The sequence below is a fragment of the Ptychodera flava genome, chromosome 14, assembly GCF_041260155.1.
Source record: "Ptychodera flava strain L36383 chromosome 14, AS_Pfla_20210202, whole genome shotgun sequence".
Lineage (NCBI taxonomy): Eukaryota > Metazoa > Hemichordata > Enteropneusta > Ptychoderidae > Ptychodera > Ptychodera flava.
This window is the reverse complement of record NC_091941.1, coordinates 1,560,101-1,584,099: the sequence shown is the minus strand read 5'-3', so window position 1 is coordinate 1,584,099 and position 23,999 is coordinate 1,560,101. Positions and strand designations below refer to the sequence as shown.

General features: G+C 37.5%; 1 protein-coding gene across 2 annotated transcripts in view; it reads left to right on the top strand.

The window, feature by feature from the left end:
* LOC139148940 (arginine-hydroxylase NDUFAF5, mitochondrial-like) overlaps positions 1-6,656 on the top strand; it is a 35,870-nt gene extending 29,214 nt beyond the window's left edge. For both annotated transcript variants that reach the window (XM_070720404.1, XM_070720403.1), the window contains exon 11: positions 6,260-6,656. In XM_070720404.1, coding sequence (XP_070576505.1) covers positions 6,260-6,361 — 102 coding nt within the window. In that variant the 3' untranslated portion in view covers positions 6,362-6,656. The remainder of the gene's footprint in view (positions 1-6,259) is intronic.
* Positions 6,657-23,999: the final 17,343 nt, after the last annotated feature.

The window sequence follows — 23,999 nt, the reverse complement described above, 5'->3', positions numbered from 1 at the left end:
CATTTATTTGTTTTGTGATACGATCCAATATGGCCACCGTGTGGCCATTTTATTACGATTTTTTCATGTCCTGAACTACAACTCAGACATGTATCAAGCGAATTCATTCAAAAGTATTTTTATCACAGACCTGATGAAGAGGACTCTATCCTCTCTGAGGACCTGTAATCAAAGTACCCATTAACAAGTGGGGACTGTGTCATCAACGATGACTGTACTCATATAGGTTGTGTTGATATGCTAAATACTTGGCATTAAATTACAGTTTAGGGATTCAATGCAGATAGTGTAAGGAAACCATAAAACTAAAGTTCTGAAAAGATAGCCAAAAGATACAGCTTATGGAGCTTTAAGAAAAAATCTCAGTTTTGTTGGCACCTTTTCTCAACTCTCACTTTCACATATCAAGTCAAAAATTCACTCATGACCAAACTCACAGATATATTCCAGCAGGTAATCACAATTTTTAGTTTTCATTTTTTAGCTCTCATTTGGTATACCAAAGAGAGCTTATCGTATAAGGTGAATCTTTTCATTTGCATCTCATTTACATGTCGTCTGTGTGTATGTATGTACCGGTATGTATGTATGTATGTATGTATATCTGTTAGTCCGTCCAGATCAAAAGTTCCTAAACGGCAGCAGCTACTGTCTTAGTATTTGGTGTACAGGTGCATCCAGGGGTGGAGATGTGAATTTGTTCAAATGAACATGTCAGTGTCAAAATTATGCAAATGAGGTAAAAAAAAGGAAAAATCCTGCAAACTGCTATAACTCAGTAACCATTGATCAGATTTGGTTGAAACTAGGTATGTACGTTCCTTTAGGTATTCTAAATTAGATGTGTACAACTGTGGATGAAATTTGCGTGTTTGTATTTTTGGGGATTTTTTCAGTTTTTAGTCAAAGTATCATTTTCTCTGAAACAGCTTGTCAGATTGCTTTGAAAGTTGGTATCCATGTTCCTCGGGATGACCTCACTTATGTTTGTAAAAATTGTAGTGAATATTTTGTATTTGTATTTTGCAATTTTCCCAATTATTGGTCAAAAATTTTTTTCTTCAAAAACTATTCATCTGATACCTTTGATATACGGTATACAGGTTCATAAGGTTGATCAAAATGTTATGTATTCAAATTCTTATGAAATTTGCAATTTTGTATTTTTGGGGCAATTTTTGTCAGTTTTGGTCAACAATTGTATTTCTCAAAAACTACTCATTTGATAGCTTTGATGTTTTGTATACAGGTTCCTACCGGTAAGGTTTATCTTAATATGATGTATTGAAACCAGGATGAAATCTGCAATTTTGTATTTTTGGGGCAATTTTTCCCATTTTGGTCAAAAAATTTGTTTCACAAAATCTACTTTTTAAAAGCTTTGATATTGAGTAGAAATATTCCTATGGATGATCTGCATTTAATATGTTCAAATTGTAGCTTCTTCAATTACATATTTTTGCAGCTATTTTTGCGATTTTGGTCTGGCTGACCTGAAGTGGGCTGTCAAAGATTTCCTCCATCAACACATGTCACAAAAAGTTATTCTTTACATAACACAAAGGAGCTCTGTCAGCTGCCAGGTCGCTTGTTATAAATTTTCAGAGAAATATCTTCAATTTCCTATTTTTGTGAAACTTCCTAATTTTTGACGGAAAAAACTTACAGAAATAGTCCACTGTATTGATTCCATAACTTTTTCAGGTTGTGTTGATCTGAACAAAATTAATAAATATTATTTTGTGAAAAGATTTTCTGATTTTTGGCGATTTTATACCTACAGGAACTAAGAATACATAATGTGGTGATTTAGTGAGCATTTCATATGGTAAACTGTATTTGGTGTTAAAATGCAGTAAAAGAATCATTAGAAAGCACAACTGAAGGTGATTTTAGCAGGTTTGGTTTTGTGTATATTACAAAATGTTTTCAATGTTTGAGAGTATCAAGGTTGTCAATAGCTCATACACTTCCTGTCCATGTATCTCTTTATGTAAACATTGTTGATACCAAAGGGTGGACCATTTGATATCCTGATGGGGGGATCTGGAAGATTAAAGATTCCAAGCAAATGTCAGTGAAAAATAAATCTGCCAGAAAAGGCTTGACTAAAAGAAAAGGTGGAAGAGTGGAAAAAATACTGTACAGTGGATCAGGTAGAAAATAATGCTACCTCGCCAAACTTCAGACCCCCCCTCCCAGAATATCAAATGGTCCACCCCATGTCTTTGTGCACACATTTCACGATGCACTGTATCTCAGTTGAAGATTCCAAGTCAGGTCAGGATTTGAAAGGAATAGTCAAGTTAACCACAGTTAAAATTCTTAAGTTGATCTCAGTGCCATCACCCTTGGGAAGTTATTCCAAAAGTGGATGCACCAGTTGCACTGGAAGAAAACAATGTTTACTTTTCCCTGTAGGGTTTCTGAGTTAATGGTTGTATGTTGAAATCTCTCCATGTATCTGGTGTATGAGCAAAATATAAACATTGGTTGCATGTTAAGCATTTCAGTCAAGGTTATCTGTTGTTCATGAAAATCAAGAAAAGGTAGCTGTTTGCCTGTATTTGTCAACACATAACTGCCTTGCGGGTTGATTATCTTAAAAATTATCACATAAGTAGAAAGAGGACAAGAAACTAATCAAATTGATGTATAATATTCACCCTGAGTGCCTGTATATATAACTTTTTTAGCATTACATCCAGCTGTTTGTTATATCTTTATCACTGTCCATGGGCCAAAGCACACAAAGGAGCCAATGTCATCACAGCCAGTCTGTGTATGTCAGTCTGTCTGTATGTCCATCTATTTGCCAGTCTTTCTGTAGACAAAGTTTGTTGAGCTCATAACTGAATAATTTCCATGTTAAATGTGGCCAGCTTTGGAATGTTTCGATGGTTATCTATAATCAAATAGAATCTTGTAGGCGTTGATAAAAGAATAAGAAAAAAAAATTTTTCATAATCTGCAAGTTATATTGATAAGAGAGTGATTACTTTATTATTTGGTACGTATGATAGGAGGAACAATGTATGCGATATTTTGATTGAAAAGCATAAAATTTGTATATATATGTATTTTTGCATTTTTACCGATTTTTTGTCAAAAGTCTTGTTTTTGAGAGTCAAATGTCAGATACCAGGTATCAAATTTGGATTTTAAGTTCTAAGGATCATTTGATTACCATATATCAAAATATCAATGAAATTTGTAGAAGTGAATATGATGAGTGAATTGGAAGGCAGCTGACACTGCAGTGCAGCTGACGAACTGTTTTACAAATAAATTAGCATGGAGCTATCTATATGTTATTTTTAAAAGAAGTTTTGGGGTACCACGTTTAGCATGTTTTATTGTTTTAAAAAAGCCAAATATGACATTCGTGAAATCCCTAGTCCAATTGCAAAAGATTGAGAATTGCTGCACATTTTACCTGTGTATTTGTGGAAGATACACGTACATGCTCAACTGCAAATTAGTATTTGTTCAAATGAAGTCAGCATTACTAAAAATGCTAATGAGCAACAAAAGTGAAAACTTGGTGAAAATCTCAATAAACATATTGTCTTAGCAAGGCAGCTAACATACCATATTGTACAAAAAGTGTTGTGTGGAAGTTGCTATAAGTGAATCTAAAAGAAGTTATGGTGTACAGATCTTGCAAACAACAGTCTTTCATTTTCAAGGTGTAGGATAACATAAGTACATTCATAATAAGTGTCATCTGTATAGTTAGTGTTTCATCTATGATACTTTACCAGGGGGGATTGGTCCCCCTCGATTGGAATGTTTGAGGGGGAATTTAAAATTTTCGGGGGGATTTAACTGAAACATTTAATGACATCTTATATATAAGTTTTAATGTTGCAGTGATGTCACTTGTGATATACATACTACAAGCCATAAATCACTTGCTTACACAATCCAAGCTGCTGGCTGCAAAGACCATCCTCTATAAGATTTTTTCAAAAGTCAACAAATTTGGGTATCACTGTTGTGAATGTATAGGGCTTCCAAATTTGGCGGACAGCTCATTAATATTCGTATATAAGCATTAATATCCCTAAAAAATTGTAACATATTCCTTCATGCGTTAATATTCTGTATGTTTGTTTACACATATTCTGTAAGTCTGCTTTCAAAGGGCTTAATGTACATTCAAACATCAAAATTAACAACAGCCAGCCATTCCCACTGTACCTCCAAGGATTTTTCATTTTTCACTGAACTGTCTGCACTACACAAACCAAGAAAAAAAACTATTGTAGTTATAAAAGAAAGTTTTGTAGCTTATGAAAAAAATAATGTGCTTTTAGGGTTTATTTGCCCCAAAAAATGAGTCAGTGTCTGTTCACTGGATTCAAAAACCGGGCCCATTGACACCACAGCTTGCTTCAATGCTTGTGCAGTCTGCACTGACCACGTTTCTGTGACAGTAAAGTCCAATTTTTCGTGTCAATTTTGCTATCAGAATTATTTTCAGAGTGTTATGGACATTCATATGATGCACAAAAACTTCAGTTTGTCTCCTTTTCTCAATCGTACAGAGATGATGTGACACAGAAACCTTATTGGGCTAGGGCAATGAACTTTTGTGAACGTAACTCTCAACTGGCTGATAGGCTTTCATATGCAAAATTAGCGTACGGAAATTTATTCGTGGTATTGTTTCAACAGCATTTTATTGAAGCAGTTCAAAAAGTATCAAAATCGAATTAAAATTAGTCCCTTCCACGTAAATGTTCTTGCTACACTATACAATGCCTGAACGGGTCAAATGCATCAAAGTTACACCCATGACAGCAGCCATTCCAGCCAGCTCAGTGCAGTGTGCGATGCGTTGCCCCTTCTACGTGCAATTGGCGGCGCGCAGCACACCAAAGAGGGGGAATCGCGCAATCGTGCAGCCTAGATGAAACACTGTAGTCAGTAAACTTTGCTGCTTAATCCAACAAGGTCAGGTTATTAGTTACCAACTCTTACAACTGTGAATGTAAATATGAAAATTTTGTGTTTAAAAAATGTTCTAACTTTGGTTTGAAAGGATTTTCATTGTCATCTTGTATATTTATGAAATTGTTTGTCTGTGTAAGTCAAGTAATTGCTTCTATACAAATCCCTGGTTTGATGCTTTGAAATTTGGTTAGAATAGCTTTAAAACAGATGTACATATCTGATGCTTCAGGTTTCTTGCTACATGTTTGTGTTTGGAAATTTCCCCATTTGTCGTTGACACTGCAATGCTTGTTTAACTTGGTGGCAGTTTCAGACATACCATTATCATGTAGGTGTGGCAGCTTCATTAACAGTGGAAGGTGAGGAATGCCCATTATTACATCTTACCTTAGTCTTTGATAGTGCAACCATAGACCGTAGACAGATCAAATATTGTCTACATTAATTTTATGCATTACACTATGAAGGGACTCCTTTAGTTTGGTATGGCTGATTTTATCACTAGTTATGATGATGCATGGTATTGTGTAAGTGTATGTGATCAACAGTTGCAAGTTGCCAACCATTTCATACTTCAATGGACGGTGCATCAAAATTTGTTCAAATGCACTTCACTATGAATATCACAAGCTAAGGTATATAGAAGCGTGTTAAATATCGTGTATACAATCATTCTGGCTTGCCATGTGTAATCAAATGTGAGCAAAGTGTCATTGACGCTATTTTCATCTTAAAGGAGTGATATTTTTTCTTGTGCAATGATACTGAAAACTTTAGTTTACGAGACTTCTTAGATCATCTGTGTTTTTCTGAACTTGAAAACAAAGACAAAGAACCAGTAACTTTGATTCGATTCTGAACATGAAGTACCGGTAGTGTGCAGTTTGTCCAACCGTATGGTTCAACTGGGTGCCACCTAAAGGCACATACTTTGAATGTGTTTAGCAATTCCTGTCTTTGAGCATCAATACCGAAGATTTTAAACAAAGGAAATATATCTTTGATGCATTACATTGAAAATTTTACCCCCTAATGCTTGTAAAAAATGAAAAACTGATTTGTGAACTCATTTTTCCCAAAACAATTGAAGGGGGATAAAATGGACGGTAAAGGAGTAAGTGAACAGAAAACTGAAGGTTTACTGCGAGTAGGTTCATGTTTAAAGCACTGTAAATCTAACCCTTCAGGACCCAGGTGACTATCCTGTAAGGTTGTTATCACATGCTAATACGGCATCAAAGCAAGGGTCTGTTATTTTGGTTATGAAATGCAGAGACTTTTTTCATCTGGTCTGTTGCAGGCAAAACCAGCCAGAAGAGGCTCAGCCACTGTATCCCTCAAAGACTTGGAGAATATAAGTAAGATGAGATACGAGTCAGAAAAGGAGAGACAAGACAAGTGAATACCTACCACCATGGAGATCAATTTTGTTTTCATTAGACATGTGAACAGCTCTGCCATGGATATCAGTTTTTGTTAATTCATTACACCAACGAAAGATAGTGTCTTGTGTCATTACCAAAATGAAAGCAAAATGTGCATTGTACACAAGATGGATTTGACCAACTTAATCCTTTAAGTTAATCCTTTTTGATCAGGTAAAAATTATGTTACATTAGGTTGGCTGGCTACTCTGAATGAAAATGCTGAAAAATTTACAAAATTATTAAAAATAAAAAATTTTCTTCCCTTCTTCATGTATGTGTGCGACATTATTTTACTGAATCAATATCCAAAAATTATACAGGGATGAAATTGTGTGAAATAATGCCTTCATCTCTTGTTCAAATCCACACCTTCAATAAACTTTTTTTCTGCTCTCAAAAGAACTCTACAGGACATCCTATAAGAGTTTGGACAAAGTGCAACATCACATATGGTTTAGTGTCATTGAGCAATGGTTCTACTCCGGAATAAAAAGGACGCGATGCGTTCTACAGACTCAGTACGCCCAAATAATCACGTGATGCCTGTACAAACAAACCAACATGTGCACCAACGCATATGGAAATACACGTACGTCTACGCGCGTTTGCGCACATGGCTTTGTTTGTACCGTGGTCGATTCGAATTCCGGGTTTGGCCTATTCTCAATAGCCACTGTGACTTGCACTACAGTTAGCCAATACATGTTGACATGTGAAAAATGGCATATTCCCAAAAGCTGTCAATGTTCATAACGTTTGAGCAAAGATATACCAGTACTTTGGAAGATTAATGAAACCTAACACTCAGGTATTTCAGTTTGGTGGAACCTAAAATTGCAACCTTTGCTTTGTATTCAATACATGTACTATACGAAATTATAACTATCTGTAGTCAAAGACAACTCTTAAACTTGAATCAGTATCCACCATTCTACCGATCATCCAACCTGTAACTTGCACCAGTCACTTGGAAAAGTTATCAGTACCAATCATTCTACTAGTCACATGAAAAAGTTGTTAGTACAAATCATTCTAGAAGTCACACATATTGCACCTGTCACATGGAAAGGTTTTAGTCATGTGTTGAGATCGTGAAATGTAATTTAAATTATTTAATCCAAAACAAAGAATATTGGCATCTGTGGATATTCTGAAAGTAAGAAATATAATGAAAAAAACGGAAACATTCAGCCGCTTTTAGAAACAGTGGGTTGTCCGGCGGACCTTTTTTTTAAATCGGGCTACGCAAAAACGCCCACCATGGCCCTGTACTCGACAGTTTTCTTGAGGGGACAGCATTTTCAGAAGCTATCTCCTCGCCTGATTTTACACATCCGTAGGAGTTAAAAACTTTTTTAATCACGTATCTCTCACATCTTAATCTGGAGCTTAACAAGCTTGGCTGCAAGTAGGAATAATCAAACTCAGGTACTACTTTCCTTACAGGCTTTCTTCCTGGGTAACCAAAGCATTCCGCCTGACAGTGAACTAATCTCCAAGTTCCAAGTTTAGACATTGCAAAAAAAAATCAAACAAACCAACAAACAAACAATTGTCTGCACTGGAAATTGACATGTGGTCACGTAGGATCATTGAATTGGCAAGTTCACTGCAGTGAAAGAGTTCAAAGCAGGATATGCTTTGCTGTTTCTTGTTCTTATTTTGAGGGAAAATATGGAGCCGATGCACAACAGTTTAGCAACTAAATATCTTTTATGAAGTATGTAATACTCTTACTTATTTTGATTGGATTAGAGTAAAATGCGCCTCGCCGATAGTTATTCGGACTCTCAAACCTTTTCAATTCTTTTTTGATTTACCATTTACGGGAGTTCATTTTAAAGATCTTGTGTATAAAAACTTTTAACCGTCTTTGTTTTTCGAAAATTGATAATTATATTTTTCTCCATAGAGTTGGCGACCAGGTTGAATTTAAAATATCGGTAAAGCTTGGGTAAGTTGTATCTCTAGTACCAAAATTTTCATGATGACCCCAATATTTGTTTTGATTTTGAAAGAGAATTGTCGGAATATTCCAAGACGAAAGTTAGAGCAAATTTTAAAGTCTAAGTCTTTCACTGAGAAGCATACTACCTTAAAGTTCTCTTGCCTTTGGAGGCTTTTTACCCAATAATTAACCTTCTGGTAGACTGTATGTTGAGAATAGGTCAATTACATGCTTGAATCAAAGCTTGAACTTCAAAGCGAGTTTATTTATTTGAATTTCAAGAGAATTCACCTGAACATTCTGCAGCTTTTGAAAACTTTGGGTGCTCCAGCGGACATTTTTTGGTCGGACTGCACAAAAAAGCCCCCCCATGGCCGAGTACATTACTCTGCTTCCTTGACGGGACAGCATTTTCTGAAACTATCTCCTCACATCATTTTTAATACACATGCAAAGGAGTAAACAAACTGTTTTTATCACGTATCTTTCACATCTTAAACTTAAAGCGCAGTGGTCGTCGCGCTGCGCATCCTCCTAAGGGGTCCCCCTCTGTTGTAAACAAATCGAAGAACGCCGCACATGTACGGGTTGATTGTAATGTTTGCGATATTGCCGCTGTTAAAATGGCGACTGATCTGTCACAAGGATACCAACTATCCAAATGTAACACGCAATAAAAGGTCAATTAATGTAAGTTAAATATCTGCTGAATATTGAACAATGATTGCACGCTGGATTGAGATCACATTTGCTCATGATTTTCTTGAATCAGTTGAATGGGGCTCGGCTACTGTTATCGCTCGAGCCATAGAGCTAGACGTACGCATGTATACGCCAACAGACTATCAACGACCGGGCTCTAGTTTTCGACATCGCTAGCAAGGACGAGAGCTTTCATTTCAAGAGGCCCGACAGGAGTACAAAGACAACAACCCAAACTACAGAAATCTACAGCTCGCAGAGCAATGCCCGCTGCAGCAAGAAGCATCTCTGCATCTGTTCCGTTCCATGGTCTGTATGAACGTCCGTGTCAAACCGGGTATATGACGCGCTACACTCGGCTGTGGAGAATCCAACTCAATACAAAGTTTACCCCGTTTTGGGGTGCAAACGAGAATTCTGAGTACAGGTATCAAGTCAAGCGAAGGACCTTTCATAGGTCTTCTTGTTATGTGGGGGTTATCTCACTTGAAAGAGGATTCAGACCTACCCGGCAATCAGGAGGTACAACAACGAAGTTTGCCCAGCACCGGTAGGCCTACACCAGCTAGCGGTTGGATCACTGCCATGACCGTGCACAGGACCGGGGCACAGGATCTCTCGATACGTCTATGCACGGTGTAGTCGTGCAATTTCCCTGCCAAATGCCGCGAAAACCCGCTCGTTTTGTTTATTGTTTCCTGTCATTTTACTATTTCTTACCACGTAATACTAGGAGAAGTAAGACATGATGATCAACAGTTGGTTGTGGGCCAAGTCGTAGCGGGCCGGTACGTTGTGGGACCGGATTCTCTATATCCGTGTACGTCAACGCGGTGACCGTCTCCCAACAACATCTCACGTGTCCTGCTCTGGCTTGCCGATCATGGTCTTGAGTGTAATTTTGTGTTAGGCATTGTGCTTGTTGCTGGTCTACATATATAGGCAATGTTGATCATTTTAGTTATGTATTTTCACTGTACTGTACATAGCATGTGTACAACCAGCGTGATCGCGCGATCAAACCTTTTTGTTCAGTGTGTCTGCGTGCAGTAAACTCAGCGACATAATGTGCTGAGTGTAGTGTCCCAATGTTCGTAGCTCTACATGAGTTTATAGATAGGATAGAAATACACCACTGAAGTTCGTTTCCGATCTTAATATTTTACTATTGCATGATGTTGAGTCTTACAAAGGCCTTAACAAAGTGGGGGACTGCTCCCATCTCACTCCTATTGAAGTTGAGAAGACTTATGTTTACAAAAATTTATGTTTATCAACAAAAAATCACGCACGCGCAGCGCGACGACCACTGCGCTTTAAGTTAAACAAGCATGGCTGCATATAGGAAAAATCAAATTCGGGCTCTATTCCTTCCGGGATATTTTCCTGGGTAACCAACGCAATCCGCCTGACAGTGAACTAATCTACATAAAGTTTCAGCTGACATTGAAAACAAATTCAGGCATAGCAAAAACAGAAAAAAATGAAAACATCCAACAAACAAACAATTGTCTGCACGTGGAATTGCCATTGGTTCACTTAGGGTCATTGACCTGACAAGTTCACCAGAGTGAAAGAGTTCAACGTAGGCAATGCTTTGCTGTTTTTGGTCCCCATTAATCGGGGGGGGGGGGCAGATATTGAGCCGATGCCGGACAGTTTCGCAACTAAATGTCTTCTAGAAATCATGTAACACTCTTTCTTTGTAGATTGGATTAAGGTAGAATGCACCTTGGGTAGAGGTATTCAGATTTTCAAACCTTTCCAATTCTTTTCTGATCTACCATTTGACGTGGTTCATTTTAATGCTCTCTGTGTATTTAAATGCCTCACTGTCTTTGTTTTTCGAAAATCGAAAATTACTTTTCTGCTGGAGATAACACAGAGTTGGCGGCCAGGTTGAATTTAAAATATCAGTAAATGTTGGGTAATTTGTTCCTCCAGTACCAAACTTTGCACGGTAACCCCCAATTATTATGCTTGATTTTGAAAGAGAATGGTTAAAATATTACTTGAGGAAAGTTTGGGCAAACGTTATGTCTTTCATTGGGGCATGCTGCCTTAAAGTTTACTACCCTCTTTAGGCTTTCTGCCTAATAATTGACCTGCTGGGTGGCTTTATGTTGAGAACAGATCAAATACATACTTCAAATTAAAGCAAAAGTTTAAAGCGAGTTTTATTTGAATTTCAACGGAAAATTCATTTGAACTTCAACAGAAAAACCGGGAAAATTCAACTGATTTTGGGAACTTAAGGCACTCCGGCGGACCTTTTTTTTTTTGAAAAAGATAAATTTATTTCAACATAGTCACAAATAAAACAAATCTATATAACTGTGAATGCATTAAAATTACAATGCATCTTGTCTGAAAAAAAACCCAAATAATTAGCTGTTTGATTACAAAGATCATCAAATGAATGCATTCAGGATGCATTCTTCTCCTTCAAGTCTTACAAGGCTTGAAAACTTTGTGATAAAATCCTCAGTTTTGTTCATCATCTTATAAGTGAAATACAATGTATTCATCCATGAGGAGAGATAACATTTCAATTGTATGACATAGGATTGAAGGGAAACTTTAATTCCATCAAAAGTAACCGAATTTCGAATATTCCAAACTGTATATTTTACAAAGGAAGTAATAGAGTAAATAATGTCAGATGTTGCATTATTATCATTTTCGATTCCTGCAATTGCTAATCTTTTGATATTGATATTATTTGTTTCTGACACAGTAAACGGAAGTATCCTGTTTCGTTCTGATAAATACTTAATTTTAGGAAGAACAAGGAGTATTTTTTGGTACATTTATCTAAGACATTCTTACACTTATACCATTTGTCTCTAAAACCTTGGACAAACCGAAGAGATCATTGTTTCAAATTAATATTTCCTGTTTTTAACATAATGACCGTAGGTCATTATGTTATAGGGGTTGAGTGGGATGTCGTCCATTGAAAATTTTCCGTAAACGACAAAAAGTCAAAAACTGCTGAACAGACTTTGTTGATATTTGGTACAGATGTTTAGACTAATGTCGAGGTTGCGATTCAGAAAAATGGTGCCAAACGGATCAGCGGTTAGATAGATACGGAAAATTGTTGACCCCCTTTTTCATGACCTTTGACCTTGAATATACGAGTATATGTCCATAACTAAGTAACCACAAGTGCTACAGCCTTCATATTTGGTATGATGGGAGACCTTATGACACCACATCCTGTACCTCATTAATTATGCGCATATCTAATTCTGAGCCAGCCAATAGAGCTAAAGGTCTGATTTTTGGTATATAGGGATAACTTAGCAATACAATTTTTTTAGCAAAATGTCATGTGACCTCAATGACCTTTGACCTTGAATATACGTATATGTCCATAACTCAGTAACCACAAGTGCTACACCCTTCATATTTGGTATGATGGGAGACCGTATGACACCACATCCTGTACCTCATTAATTATGCGCATATCTAATTCTGAGCCAGCCAATAGAGCTAGAGGTCTGATTTTTGGTATATAGGGATAACTTAGCAATACAATTTTTTTAGACAAAATGTCACGTGACCTTGATGACCTTTGACCTTGAATATACGTATATGTCCATAACTCAGTAACCACAAGTGCTAAACCTTTCATATTTGGTATGATGGGAGACCTTATGACACCACATCATGTACCTCATTAATTATGCGCATATCTAATTCTGAGCCAGCCAATAGAGCTAGAGGTCTGATTTTTGGTATATAGGCATAACTTAGCATTACAATTGTTTTGACAAAATATCATGTGACCTCGATGACCTTTGACCTTGAATATACATATATGTCCATAACTCAGTAACCACAAGTGCTACACGCTTCATATTTCGTATGATGGCAGACCTTATGACACCACATCCTGTACCTAATTAAATATGCACATATCTAATTCTGGGCAAGCCAATAGAGCTAGAGGTCTGATTTTTGGTCTATAGGCATAACTTAGCAATACAATTTTTTTGACAAAATGTCATGTGACCTCGATGACCTTTGACCTTAAATATACGTATATGTTCATAACTAAGTAACCACAAGTGCTACACCCTTCATATTTGGTATGATGGGAGACCATATGATGCCATATCTTGTACCTCATTAAATATGCACATACCTAATTTTGGGCAAGCCAATATAGCTAGAGGTCTGATTTTGGTGTATGGGGAAAAGTATGGGATACAATTTTTTTTTCACAAAATGACCTCCGGAACAAACACACTGATTGAACTGAAATGTTACTCATATCATCCTTAGAGTGATCTCTTTGAAGTTTGCGAAAGACGTTTCGATCGGTCACGCGATCTGGCCGCCATATTGGATTTTCGAAAAAATACCAATTTAATCTTCAAAAATCTTCTTCTGCAGAACTAAAACACAGATTGAGCTGAAATTTTACTCATGTCATCCTTAGAGTTATCTCTTTCAAGTTTGCGAAAGACATTTGGATCGGTCACGTGACTTGTCAGCCATATTGGATTTTCGAAAAATACCAATTTAATCTTCAAAAATCTACTTTTCCAAAACGAAACCACCGATTGAGTCGAAATTTTACTCATGTCATCCTTGAAGTGATACATGACGAGTACTATAAGATAAAAATCTTTTCTCAAATACCCGATTTCAAGGTCAATTTTTGTGTGTATATGTCATATTAGGCTTGGGCACCGCCAACGCTGCTTGCAGCTTTAATTCTTACACTACTGTTATACCTTATAACCACACAATTTTTCAAGAGATGCATACTTGATTGTCACTCAACAAACCATTTACAAATATGTCTTCTGCTTTTTTCTCCGTATACATATACATGTCTCTTTTCTCATAAAAATGGGCTTAAAATCGTAATGTGAAAAATAGTCTTTCAGCTATATGTTGCACATTAACTTTGTGGTCTGTCTAATTCACAGTGAGTGGGGTTGTTGATAAATGCCGATAATACTAGACGGTCATTATGTCCAAGCGCCATTGGCGGTATTTTTCTTTTTATTGTCCTTGTGTTGTCATATTTTTGGGGACTTTCTATCCCAAACATTTTCCTGCAAAAGTTGGTAGCGTCTTGCAGGTGGTGAATTCACAGACCCATGGTACAACCATAAGACAACGAAATGAGCACAGCGATGGTACCAGAGAGATTTCTTATTGACCCTGGTTCATCAACGATGCAAGGAGAAGGATATAATGACTTTGTTGAAATTGTAGTTGTGTTTAACAAGCTTGCGAGGAGAAATGTTACTTCGGGATGAGTAAATAGTGTTGATTTAAGTTCAGGACTCAAGTTGCCTTAACACTATCTCAATTGAAAGTGTATTTGTTGCTCAGTTTACCATTTATTGTTTACTTTTTCTCCTTTAAAAATTATGAATTAACCTTAGATTAATGTTAAGTTGTGCGGGTTTTTCCCGTTGAAAACGAGCCGCTGACATGCTGGTATGAGAAATTTATGTAAATCTTATACTTTATTATTGGGGTATACTGATCAGATAATGCTGGTCCGATGAAGATCAATTAATCGACAAACACAAGACTTTAAACCAAATCTAAACGAAACAATGTTTTGGAAGTAAATTAATACAATGACTCGACCTCTTAATATGAATACAACAATTCTATGTAAAAGGTGTCTGGCTATATTCACTACATCAAATGTTGTGATAGTTCAACTCATGTACACATACATTATCAAAATGGCGTTCTTCGTTATTTCATAAACTGACGTTCAGATAAATTTTGTCCTTACAGACTTCCAAATAAACGTATTTCCCGTATTATCTTAGCTTTACCTAATGTGTCAATCTTTAGTGGTTTATGATGTTCGGAGGGAAGCGCATTGTGTTACGGCAAATTTTCCCGTTGTCTACATCGCAGTGGGATAAAACTGAGAAAACCCTTAAAACCCCGGATGCGCTATTTTGCAGGTTGCGGGTTGCGGGCATGAAAAAATGTGTGATTTTTGGTATCATTTTCGCTAGTGGTTAGAATAAATGCTAAAATAGTATCTAGATGTATTTGTTTATGGAATAAAAGCCGTGAACTTCTTGAATAATGCCATTATTTTAGCTTACATCTGGTAAAGCGCCACCAACGTCAGAATAGTCCATTTCGCATCCAACATTCGCCGTTGCACAGCGCACCGCCGATCGAAGCTTTCGAAATGATATGATTGAACACGGATGAGTAATAATATGAAGACAAAACAGATTTCACAACAACTCGCTATATTAACTTTTTATGCTATGATTAGGATGGATAGTTTAAAAGTAAGTTTCGGATCGTTGACAGCACAGATGAACTGGGAGATGAACTTCAGTTCGTTGAAACTCGACACGCCTAATAATTTGTTACTTTTTCATAGAATGCCATGCCCTTCTCACACTTCAGATTAGTTCAACCGCCGATAAAAGCACAATTTTCAGAATCGTTTTCAATGCCATTTAAAATTATTTTATTGTGGTGAACACGATAATAGTCCTAGGAAACTTTTCATAGTCACGCTGGATCGACTATACGGACATACGGAGCGACTATCATACTGCAGGTGCAAGTCATAGAATACGTTCATGATATTAGGAGATACACAATTATTGAGAGCTCAAAGAGCTGCAGAACACAAACTCATCCAAAAATATTCCTATGAGATCGATTCCTGAAAATAAGTCAACGCACCGGCGTGTTTTTCCCGCTGAAATTCTCGCGTAAAATGTCAGCGGAATGTCGTTCTCTGCGGTCGCGACCTCGGTTGAACCGAAACGGCAAAGTAAACTAAGTCCTTTGTTGTACGTCTTTTTCTTTTTAAAGATTTCATGAAAAATACACGGCATTTAAATACAAATCACTTCTACGCTTTTTTAAGTCAAATCTTTCCTTACACATTGCATATAATTAAGTAGGCATTAATTGTTTAATTTTCTGTGTGTGTTGCCCAAGAACCGAATTGTGTATAGATGCATTACAAAGAATTTACTTCCTATGGCCTGATACTAGAAATGTAACAATTTTCATTCGGCGATAAGGGGTGGACCATTAGACCTTGGGGGGGGGTGGTCACAATGAAATTGTGAAAATTTTTTTTTTACTATTGTAAATTTCTGAAATTTTTTTTTCCAATTGAGATTAGCTGTGCAAATTTTTTTTCAGAGTAAATTTTCAGATTTATAATTTTTTTTAGTTTGTTGCTGTCTGAAGATAAAGAGGGCAAAGATGTGGTGCCAAGCACCACAAGCGGCCACGCAAGCGGTCACGGGGGGGGGGGGTCAGGAGGGGGTGTCCCCCTCCTGCCATTGGAGCTTTTGAAAAATAGAGATTAAAATGGTGTTATTTGGTGGCACTTGGGGAGTATTTTTGCGGGGGGTGGTCAGGAGGGGGTGTCCCCCTCCTGCCGTTGGAGCTTTTGGAAAATAGAGATTAAAATGGTGTTATTTGGTGGCACTTGGGGAGTATTTTTGCGGGGGGTGGTCAGTAGGGGTGTCCCCCTCCTGCCGTTGGAGCTTTTGAAAAATAGAGATTAAAATGGTGTTATTTGGTGGCACTTAGGGAGTATTTTTGCGGGGGGTGGTCAGTAGGGGGTGTCCCCCTCCTGCCGTTGGAGCTTTTGAAAAATAGAGATTAAAATGGTGTTATTTGGTGGCACTTGGGGATTTTTTTGCCGGGGGGGGTGAGGGGGGGGTGTCCCCCCCTCCTGCCGTTGGAGCTTTTGAAAAATAGAGATAAAAATGGTGTTATTTGGTGGCACTTTGGGAACATTTTTTTCGGATTACACATCTTCCTCTGAAACATGGTCTTCTTGCTCCTCAGTAGCTTCCTATAGTTTTGAAATTGACTATTTTGGTTTCCTGGCTTCCCTTTCTACTGCGTGGTGAAATGCCTACATTCACCCCACCAAGCATCATGCATATCTCATGATTTACAATTGATTTTGACAAGCTGAGAAGCTAAAATAAGCTAAATAATATAGTTAAATTAGCATATTTGTGTTTTTAGAGCAATTGTTGCCCTTTTTTGATCAAAACATCTATTTCTCTGTAGCAGCATGTCCAAATTGATTGGATGTGTATAGATGTGTTGAAATTTCAATATTTGTCTTTTTAGGGCAATTTATGCCATTCATGGTCAAAAATCTGTATTCTCTGAAGGGCTTGTCCAATTTCTTTGAAATTTGCTACACAAAAACGATTATTCATGCAGATTTATTCAGTATTTGCTATCGAGAAACTTTCAAAGTTCAACCCTTTTGTGTGTTTTTGTGTTGGGATTTGTTGGATAGATGGCATTCTACGTAGTGTATTGTTGAATGTTAAAACATGTGTTGCTGTTGTTTTTTGAGGCTGTTTTTTGAGAAAAAAGAATTGAAAATGCCTTTTTAAAAGCAAAATAATACATAATGACTTGATATGTTGTTTTATCATTATTGACGTGTTTCTACTTGTTCACCCATTCTTGCATTCATCATTGCAATAAAATGCTGTGAAAAAAATGAAACTGATGTGGCCTGCATCTGTTTACCTTGATCTTAAAAGGCAAATCAACTTTCTGTCTTGACAACCATACCATAGTATCAATGTTTTACCTAGTTTACCTGCTTGGTTTGTACGCAGGAAACAAGTAGAAAACAGGCTCTATAATTTCATAATTTTCAAGTGATCAGAATACAAAAGTCCTGAAAAGATAAGATAATCACAACTTCCAGTATAAGGGATACAGTCACTCTAAATGTATAAATTAAAATTAAAAATGTGCCGGGAGGATGTACTAAAAAATACAGAAAGTTGCTTTCTGTCGGTAAAATCAAAAAAAATTCAAAATTTTAAAGACTTTTGCAGATTTTTTTTTACGCCTTTGTCTTCTTATTTATTTATTTTTTATTTTGCAAACTAGTTTGAAGATTTTTTTTTTCCTAACTTTCTGCTCTGAATTTTTTTTTTCTGTTTTTGACCACCCCCTCCCAAGATCTAATGGTCCGTCCCTAAGTGGCGACATTTCCGAGGCGCGAATTTTTTTGCCAGCGTGGCATTATTTCTCACTCACATCCATGGCAAGAAAGAAAAGTGATTTCAGATCCCAAAATTATTTGTAATGGCCAGGCAGCTCGGAATAAATAAATTGGTCCTCGGAATCGCCGCTTTTAGTTTAGCAGATTTTGATTTTTTTTCAGAAACATGACGTATTTTCACCCACTTGGTTTGGTCTGTTATAGCATATTTAGTCCAAAAAATCAAGTTTGCAGCATATATGTTTTCAACAGCCTTCAAATGTACAGTATTATGTTAAAATACACCATATAGTTGTATTTCATTAATTTTAACCATCCTGACCTGATGTTGAAATATGGACTTGGCAGGAAAAGGGATACTGTACGATAGACCTGATCATGATTATTGATAATAGACACCTTCTAAAGGTTTTATTTCTTATATACTACAGTGGAATTTGATTGAGTGTCCGGTTTGCCTTGCAGAGCTCGACGAGTCTACATGTTGCTTATCATTAGAAAAGTAAACATTTGCAACAAATTGAGTCTTCGTCTTTGGTTGGTGTTAGATTACAGCGCGCGGCAAACGTTTCCCATACACTGTCTCGTCACGATCACTGCAGTCGTTTCAGCATGTCACTGACAACAAGCATAACACTGCACTACATGCACATCATCAGTTTTTCTTTTAGGTGTTTACTTTAAATTGGGAACTTTATGAAGAAACAAGTAAGGGAACTTTATGAAGAAACAAGTAAATTCTTTAAAAAAAACCTTTCTTCTCCTCTCGATGTCAGCAATCACGACAACAGTTCCTTCAGCATGCAGTCTGTAGCATTGCGAGTGCAGTCTACTCTATCAACAAGTTTGACACGATACAACACTGAATATTGTCAACCAGAAAATGCTAAACACTCCTAAATGAAACTTTAATCCCGCTTTCTCTTTTGTCTCAGCTAAATGAAACTTTCTCAATTGACACTTCTCTCTGAATTGACACTTCTCTGAGCTACAAAATAGACTTGAAGAAAAGTGTTGATTTTGCACAGGCAAGTGCAATTCAATCAACACGGTACATTTTGTGCCATTGAATAACACACCAAGTGTTTCTGAAATAATTCACCGTATTTTGGCACTTAATTTCCCGGACGGCATCATACACGGCAACGGGTTAGCATGGAGGGGACGATGATATCTCTCTGCCTTCAAAATATTCTTTACCTTGCTGAAAAATACAATGTTTCACTGTAATAAAACGCCGAGAGTCAGTCCGGTTGATGTTGAGGACTTTCCTCGAGATATAGATCCGACACTCGAAAAATATGCCAGTGAGTTTTGTCTGAGTTATATTTCCTAAAATCAAAGTACACAAAGCTGTAGCTGAAAAAAACTTTGATGATGTGCTATAGCTATGTGCGGTGTCAAGCTTGTTGTGCATGAGTGGCATGCTGAAACGACTGTGTCTGGGAAACGTTCGCCGCGTGCGCTGTAATCTAACACCAAATACTCAATTTGTTGCAAATGTTTACTTTTCTAATGATAAGCAACATGTAGACTTGTCGACTATCCACTGGGCTCTGCTCAGGATCCTTATCAGACATCGTAATTAAGAACGGTACTAATTGAAGTGAAACAGTTCAGTAAAAGATGGCTAAAAGTTGTCTACTGACTAACGTAAAGAAAGCACAGCTACTTGTCAGACTAGAGAGCTAAAAGTAACCTGGTGAGCATGCGTAGAAGAAATGTGGACTATACCAATATCACTCGGGGGTGAAATTAATCAAAATGGGACATTTTTACCCAATGATAAGCAACATGTAGACTTGTCGAGCTCTGCAAGGCAAACGGACACTCGATCAAATTCCACTGTAAATGCCATATTACATATATTAGAAATCTAGCCATAATTCTAAAAACCCGCAGCCCGCAACCCGCAGCCCGCACTTTAGCAGATACCTTAAAACCCCCCTCACTCAGAAACTTGACTTAGGTCAACGACATTTCGAACCAGAATTCGTGGTTTGATATAAGGAGATGTCACAAATCTATGTGAACATAGCGTCGTACGGCGCACTTCTGACACAAATTCTATATTTATGTGTTCTGTCTCTGCCTGTCTATCTGTGCGGATTGTCTCTGGTCTCTGTCCGTCTGTTCTGTTCGCCTGTTCCTGTCTCTGTCCACGAACATGACTTCAGAATATCGATACCTTCAACTATAAATCGTTTATCAGATGGAAACACTGACAGGAGCGCCTGTGCAAAGAAGTGACTAGCTTCAAAGCCAATACGCTGTGTACGATGAATTGTAACGATTCGCCAGTGTTTTCAAATCAAGGTGTTTTAACATGAATATTTTGTAAAGATGAAGTCTAAAAATAGTAATATTTCCCGCAAACTATTCAGATTTTATATTCGGGCCTATCTGCGAGAGTGTTATATAAAGTTTTCGGACAGTAAAGCTGAGACTAGGCTGGGTCGGCCACTATAACCCCCTCTGCTCTCTTATCGCTCAACCTACAGTTTGCGACACCAGCAAACCTTCGGTACGCAATATTATCAGAACCCACCCTCTACATGTATATGATAAACCATACAGTGACCTTGGGGTTGAGCTTTGGGAATACAGAAACACTGAGAGACAGAGAGAGAGAGAGAGAGAGAGAGAGAGAGAGAGAGAGAGAGAGAGGTCAATGACGCTCTATAATAAATGTAAGCTTATTCATATAAAATCCAACATGACTTCCAATTTTGGCGTCTTTGAGGTGCTCCGGCGGACCTTTTTTGTATCGGGCTGCCAAAAACGCCTCCACACGGCCGAGTACTGAAGTTTGCTTCCTTGACGGGACAGCATTTTTTGAAACAATCTTCTCACCAGATTTTACACATGCCTGGGAGTTAAAAGCGGTTTTTATCAAGTATCTCTCACATCTTATTCTAAAGTTAAACAAGCATGGCTGCATGTGGGAAAATCAAACTCGGGTACTACTTTCCTTCCGGGCTATCTTCCTGGGTAACAAAAGCATTCCGCCTGACAGTGAACTAATCTCCGGCTCCACAAAGTTTCAACTGACATTGAAAACAAGTTCAGACATCGCAAAAAATGAGAAAAAAAATCAAAAGAACACACAAACAATTATCTGCACTTGGAATTCACATGGGTCACTTAGGGTCATTGACCTGACAAGTTCACTGCATTTGAAAGAGTTCAGAGCAGGCCATGCTTTGCTATTTTTGGTCCTTATTAATCGGAGGGGGGGATATTGAGTCGATGCCCGACAGTTTAGCAATTAAATGTCTTCTGCAAAGCATGTAACGTTCTTATTTTTCATTGGATTAAGGTAGAATGCAAAACGCAGACAGTTCTTCGGATCCGAAGAACTGTCTGCGTTTTGGTGATCTACTATCTACGGTGACCCCAATATTTTATTCGTATTTTGAAAGAGAATAGTTGAAATATTCAATGAGGAATGCATGTTTACGCAAAAGTCTACGTCTTGCCTTGAGGCGCATAACCTACCTCTGGAGGCTTTTTAGTCAGTAATTGACCTGCTGGTCGGCCGTATCTTGAGAAAAGGTCAATTACATGTTTGAATTAAAGCTTGAACTATAAAGCGAGTTTGTTTATTTAAATTTCAACAGAAAAACATGAAAATTCTGCCGCTTTTGGAAACTTTGGGCTGTCCAGCGGACCTTTTTAAATGTTATTGTACGCCATCTTGAATATAGAGCACATTGACGGGAAGAGATTTTTAGGCAATTAGACACTGGTTAGTTTCATTCCTGCATATCTCCCGACAAAGTCGTGAGCAACCTCCGATATTCGTGGATAATACGGGTTGCATCCTAACTTTTTTTAGGAATTAGATGAATATTCATACATTGCTGTCTCGCGAGGCTTCAAAATGTCAAAATATTAGCCTTGTCTGGCCAGGTACTGTTGGCAGATCCGTCTTGAATTACAGTCCCACGTTTTCAAAGGAGATGATATCGCGTCGTCCTTTCTTGACTTCTGCAAGTCACGACTTACACAATCAATTACTGGATAGTATGTGACATGTTGTTCAGACAACATTTAGTATCGCCATTTGGAGATATCAAACTAACCTGCTACTACTATTAAATCTAGGTGTCCTTGTTTGTTGGCAACATCTACATAACAGTTCCAACAAGCGACAATTTTTTAAGTAAAATCAACGACCCTTCTTACCTTGCTGTTATTATTCCTCACTGGAGTTCCTTCGAGCTGTTGGTCTAACGACGATGACATCAATACACCTACCTTTTTGGAAGAGGTCTTGTGTAGAATGTATGGTGCCAATTGGGCGAACGGAGCGAGCGTAAGCGAGCGAAGTTCCGACAATATGGTCAGCTAACCCCAATTCCTGGCTCCCACTGCTTCACCCGATACAAAATCAAGCAAAGGAAGATTAATACACACTTAGGGTTAGGGTTAGTTACTTCATGTCATCACGGCAATGATTCCGTCTCATTCCGGGTACAATATCATCTATCTCACATTTATTCATCAAATGATCATATGGACTCATTTTCAATACAGCAGTTGTTTGATACCTAATAGACGTCACGGTACATTGATGGCCAAAATAAAATTTTCTATGTTTTCATTTGCATTTCTTCTTCTACAGACCAAAAATAACACCTGCACATCAGTTCATTCTGTTATTGATTGGTTTAATTTTTGCAGAGAAATGTGGTTCCTTTATCTTTGGGATCATGCTTCTGAATAGATTGGTGGACTGGCTGTATTTTGGAAATTTATGAATCCACGGATGTAAAAAAACTATCTATGATGAATCCAAGTTCTGAAAGTCCAAATACAGCTGGGGTCGACATCCTGATAGACATTGGGTGTTTGGAGTCATCGGTCGCGATATGTTTGGCATCTTTTTAATTTCTGATGACTTGCGTGATGCCAATGCTTTTTCGTCCAGGTTCCACTCTAATTCTGATCTATGGAGGGCTTATTCTTCGTTGTCCAAGTCTCATCAGTCTTCTCATTTGACCGTCAATCATTCGCTTCCTTTTATTCATCCTCAAACCTTAGCCCACACCAACACCATGGAATGCATGTGGACGCATTAGCAAGTTATCTTTATTAGTTCATGTGGCAGAAGCATTTTGGCGATAAAGCCGAGATGTGGATGTCACTTGTTCAACATATTTCAGTTCTATACCCTTTGACTTAACAGCCCCTTTCATGGCCACAACGCTGGCATAATAGCACATGTGCCAAAATTTTGGGACGGTCTGACAACTAATGACGCACGTCGAAGTTTACTGTTTCAGGAGGCCACCGCTGCTGTGTGACACTTGGAATGCACAAACCAGACGAACAAATGATTCCGTGCTGGTGACAGTATATGGAACCCTACATTGGCAACCGATTTTGTGCACTTCAAGTTCTGTATTTAATTCACTGCATCAACTGATCGGATTTTCATAATGTAATTTTTGTGACATCTTCCACGATTGTTGTTAACATTTTTAGTTACATAGCAATTGAATATTGCATTTCATAGGTACTGAGTGATGAACAACTTTCATATAAGCTGTATTATGACAAGAAGTGAACACAAAACTTTGGTATTGTAAACAGCTGCAAACGAGAAAATTTAACAAGAAATATCAAACACGAAGTATTCAACATATATAATATCCCCAACAACCACACTTTTGAGTATCTGTGCAAATGCAACAAATGATATGAAAGTATATATTGAACCAATAATAACCTACATAACAAACATGGCAATGAAACAAATAAAGAACAAAAATAAAATAAATGAATAAAAAAGAAACGCAAAATGATGAAATCAATTTCAAGTCAATACAAATGAAGACTATAAATCAACCAGTACCTTGCATAGCATTATCATCCTAACCTTTATATGGAACATTGCATCCCCTTCATGCAACTTGTTCTGGTGGAGTACAGG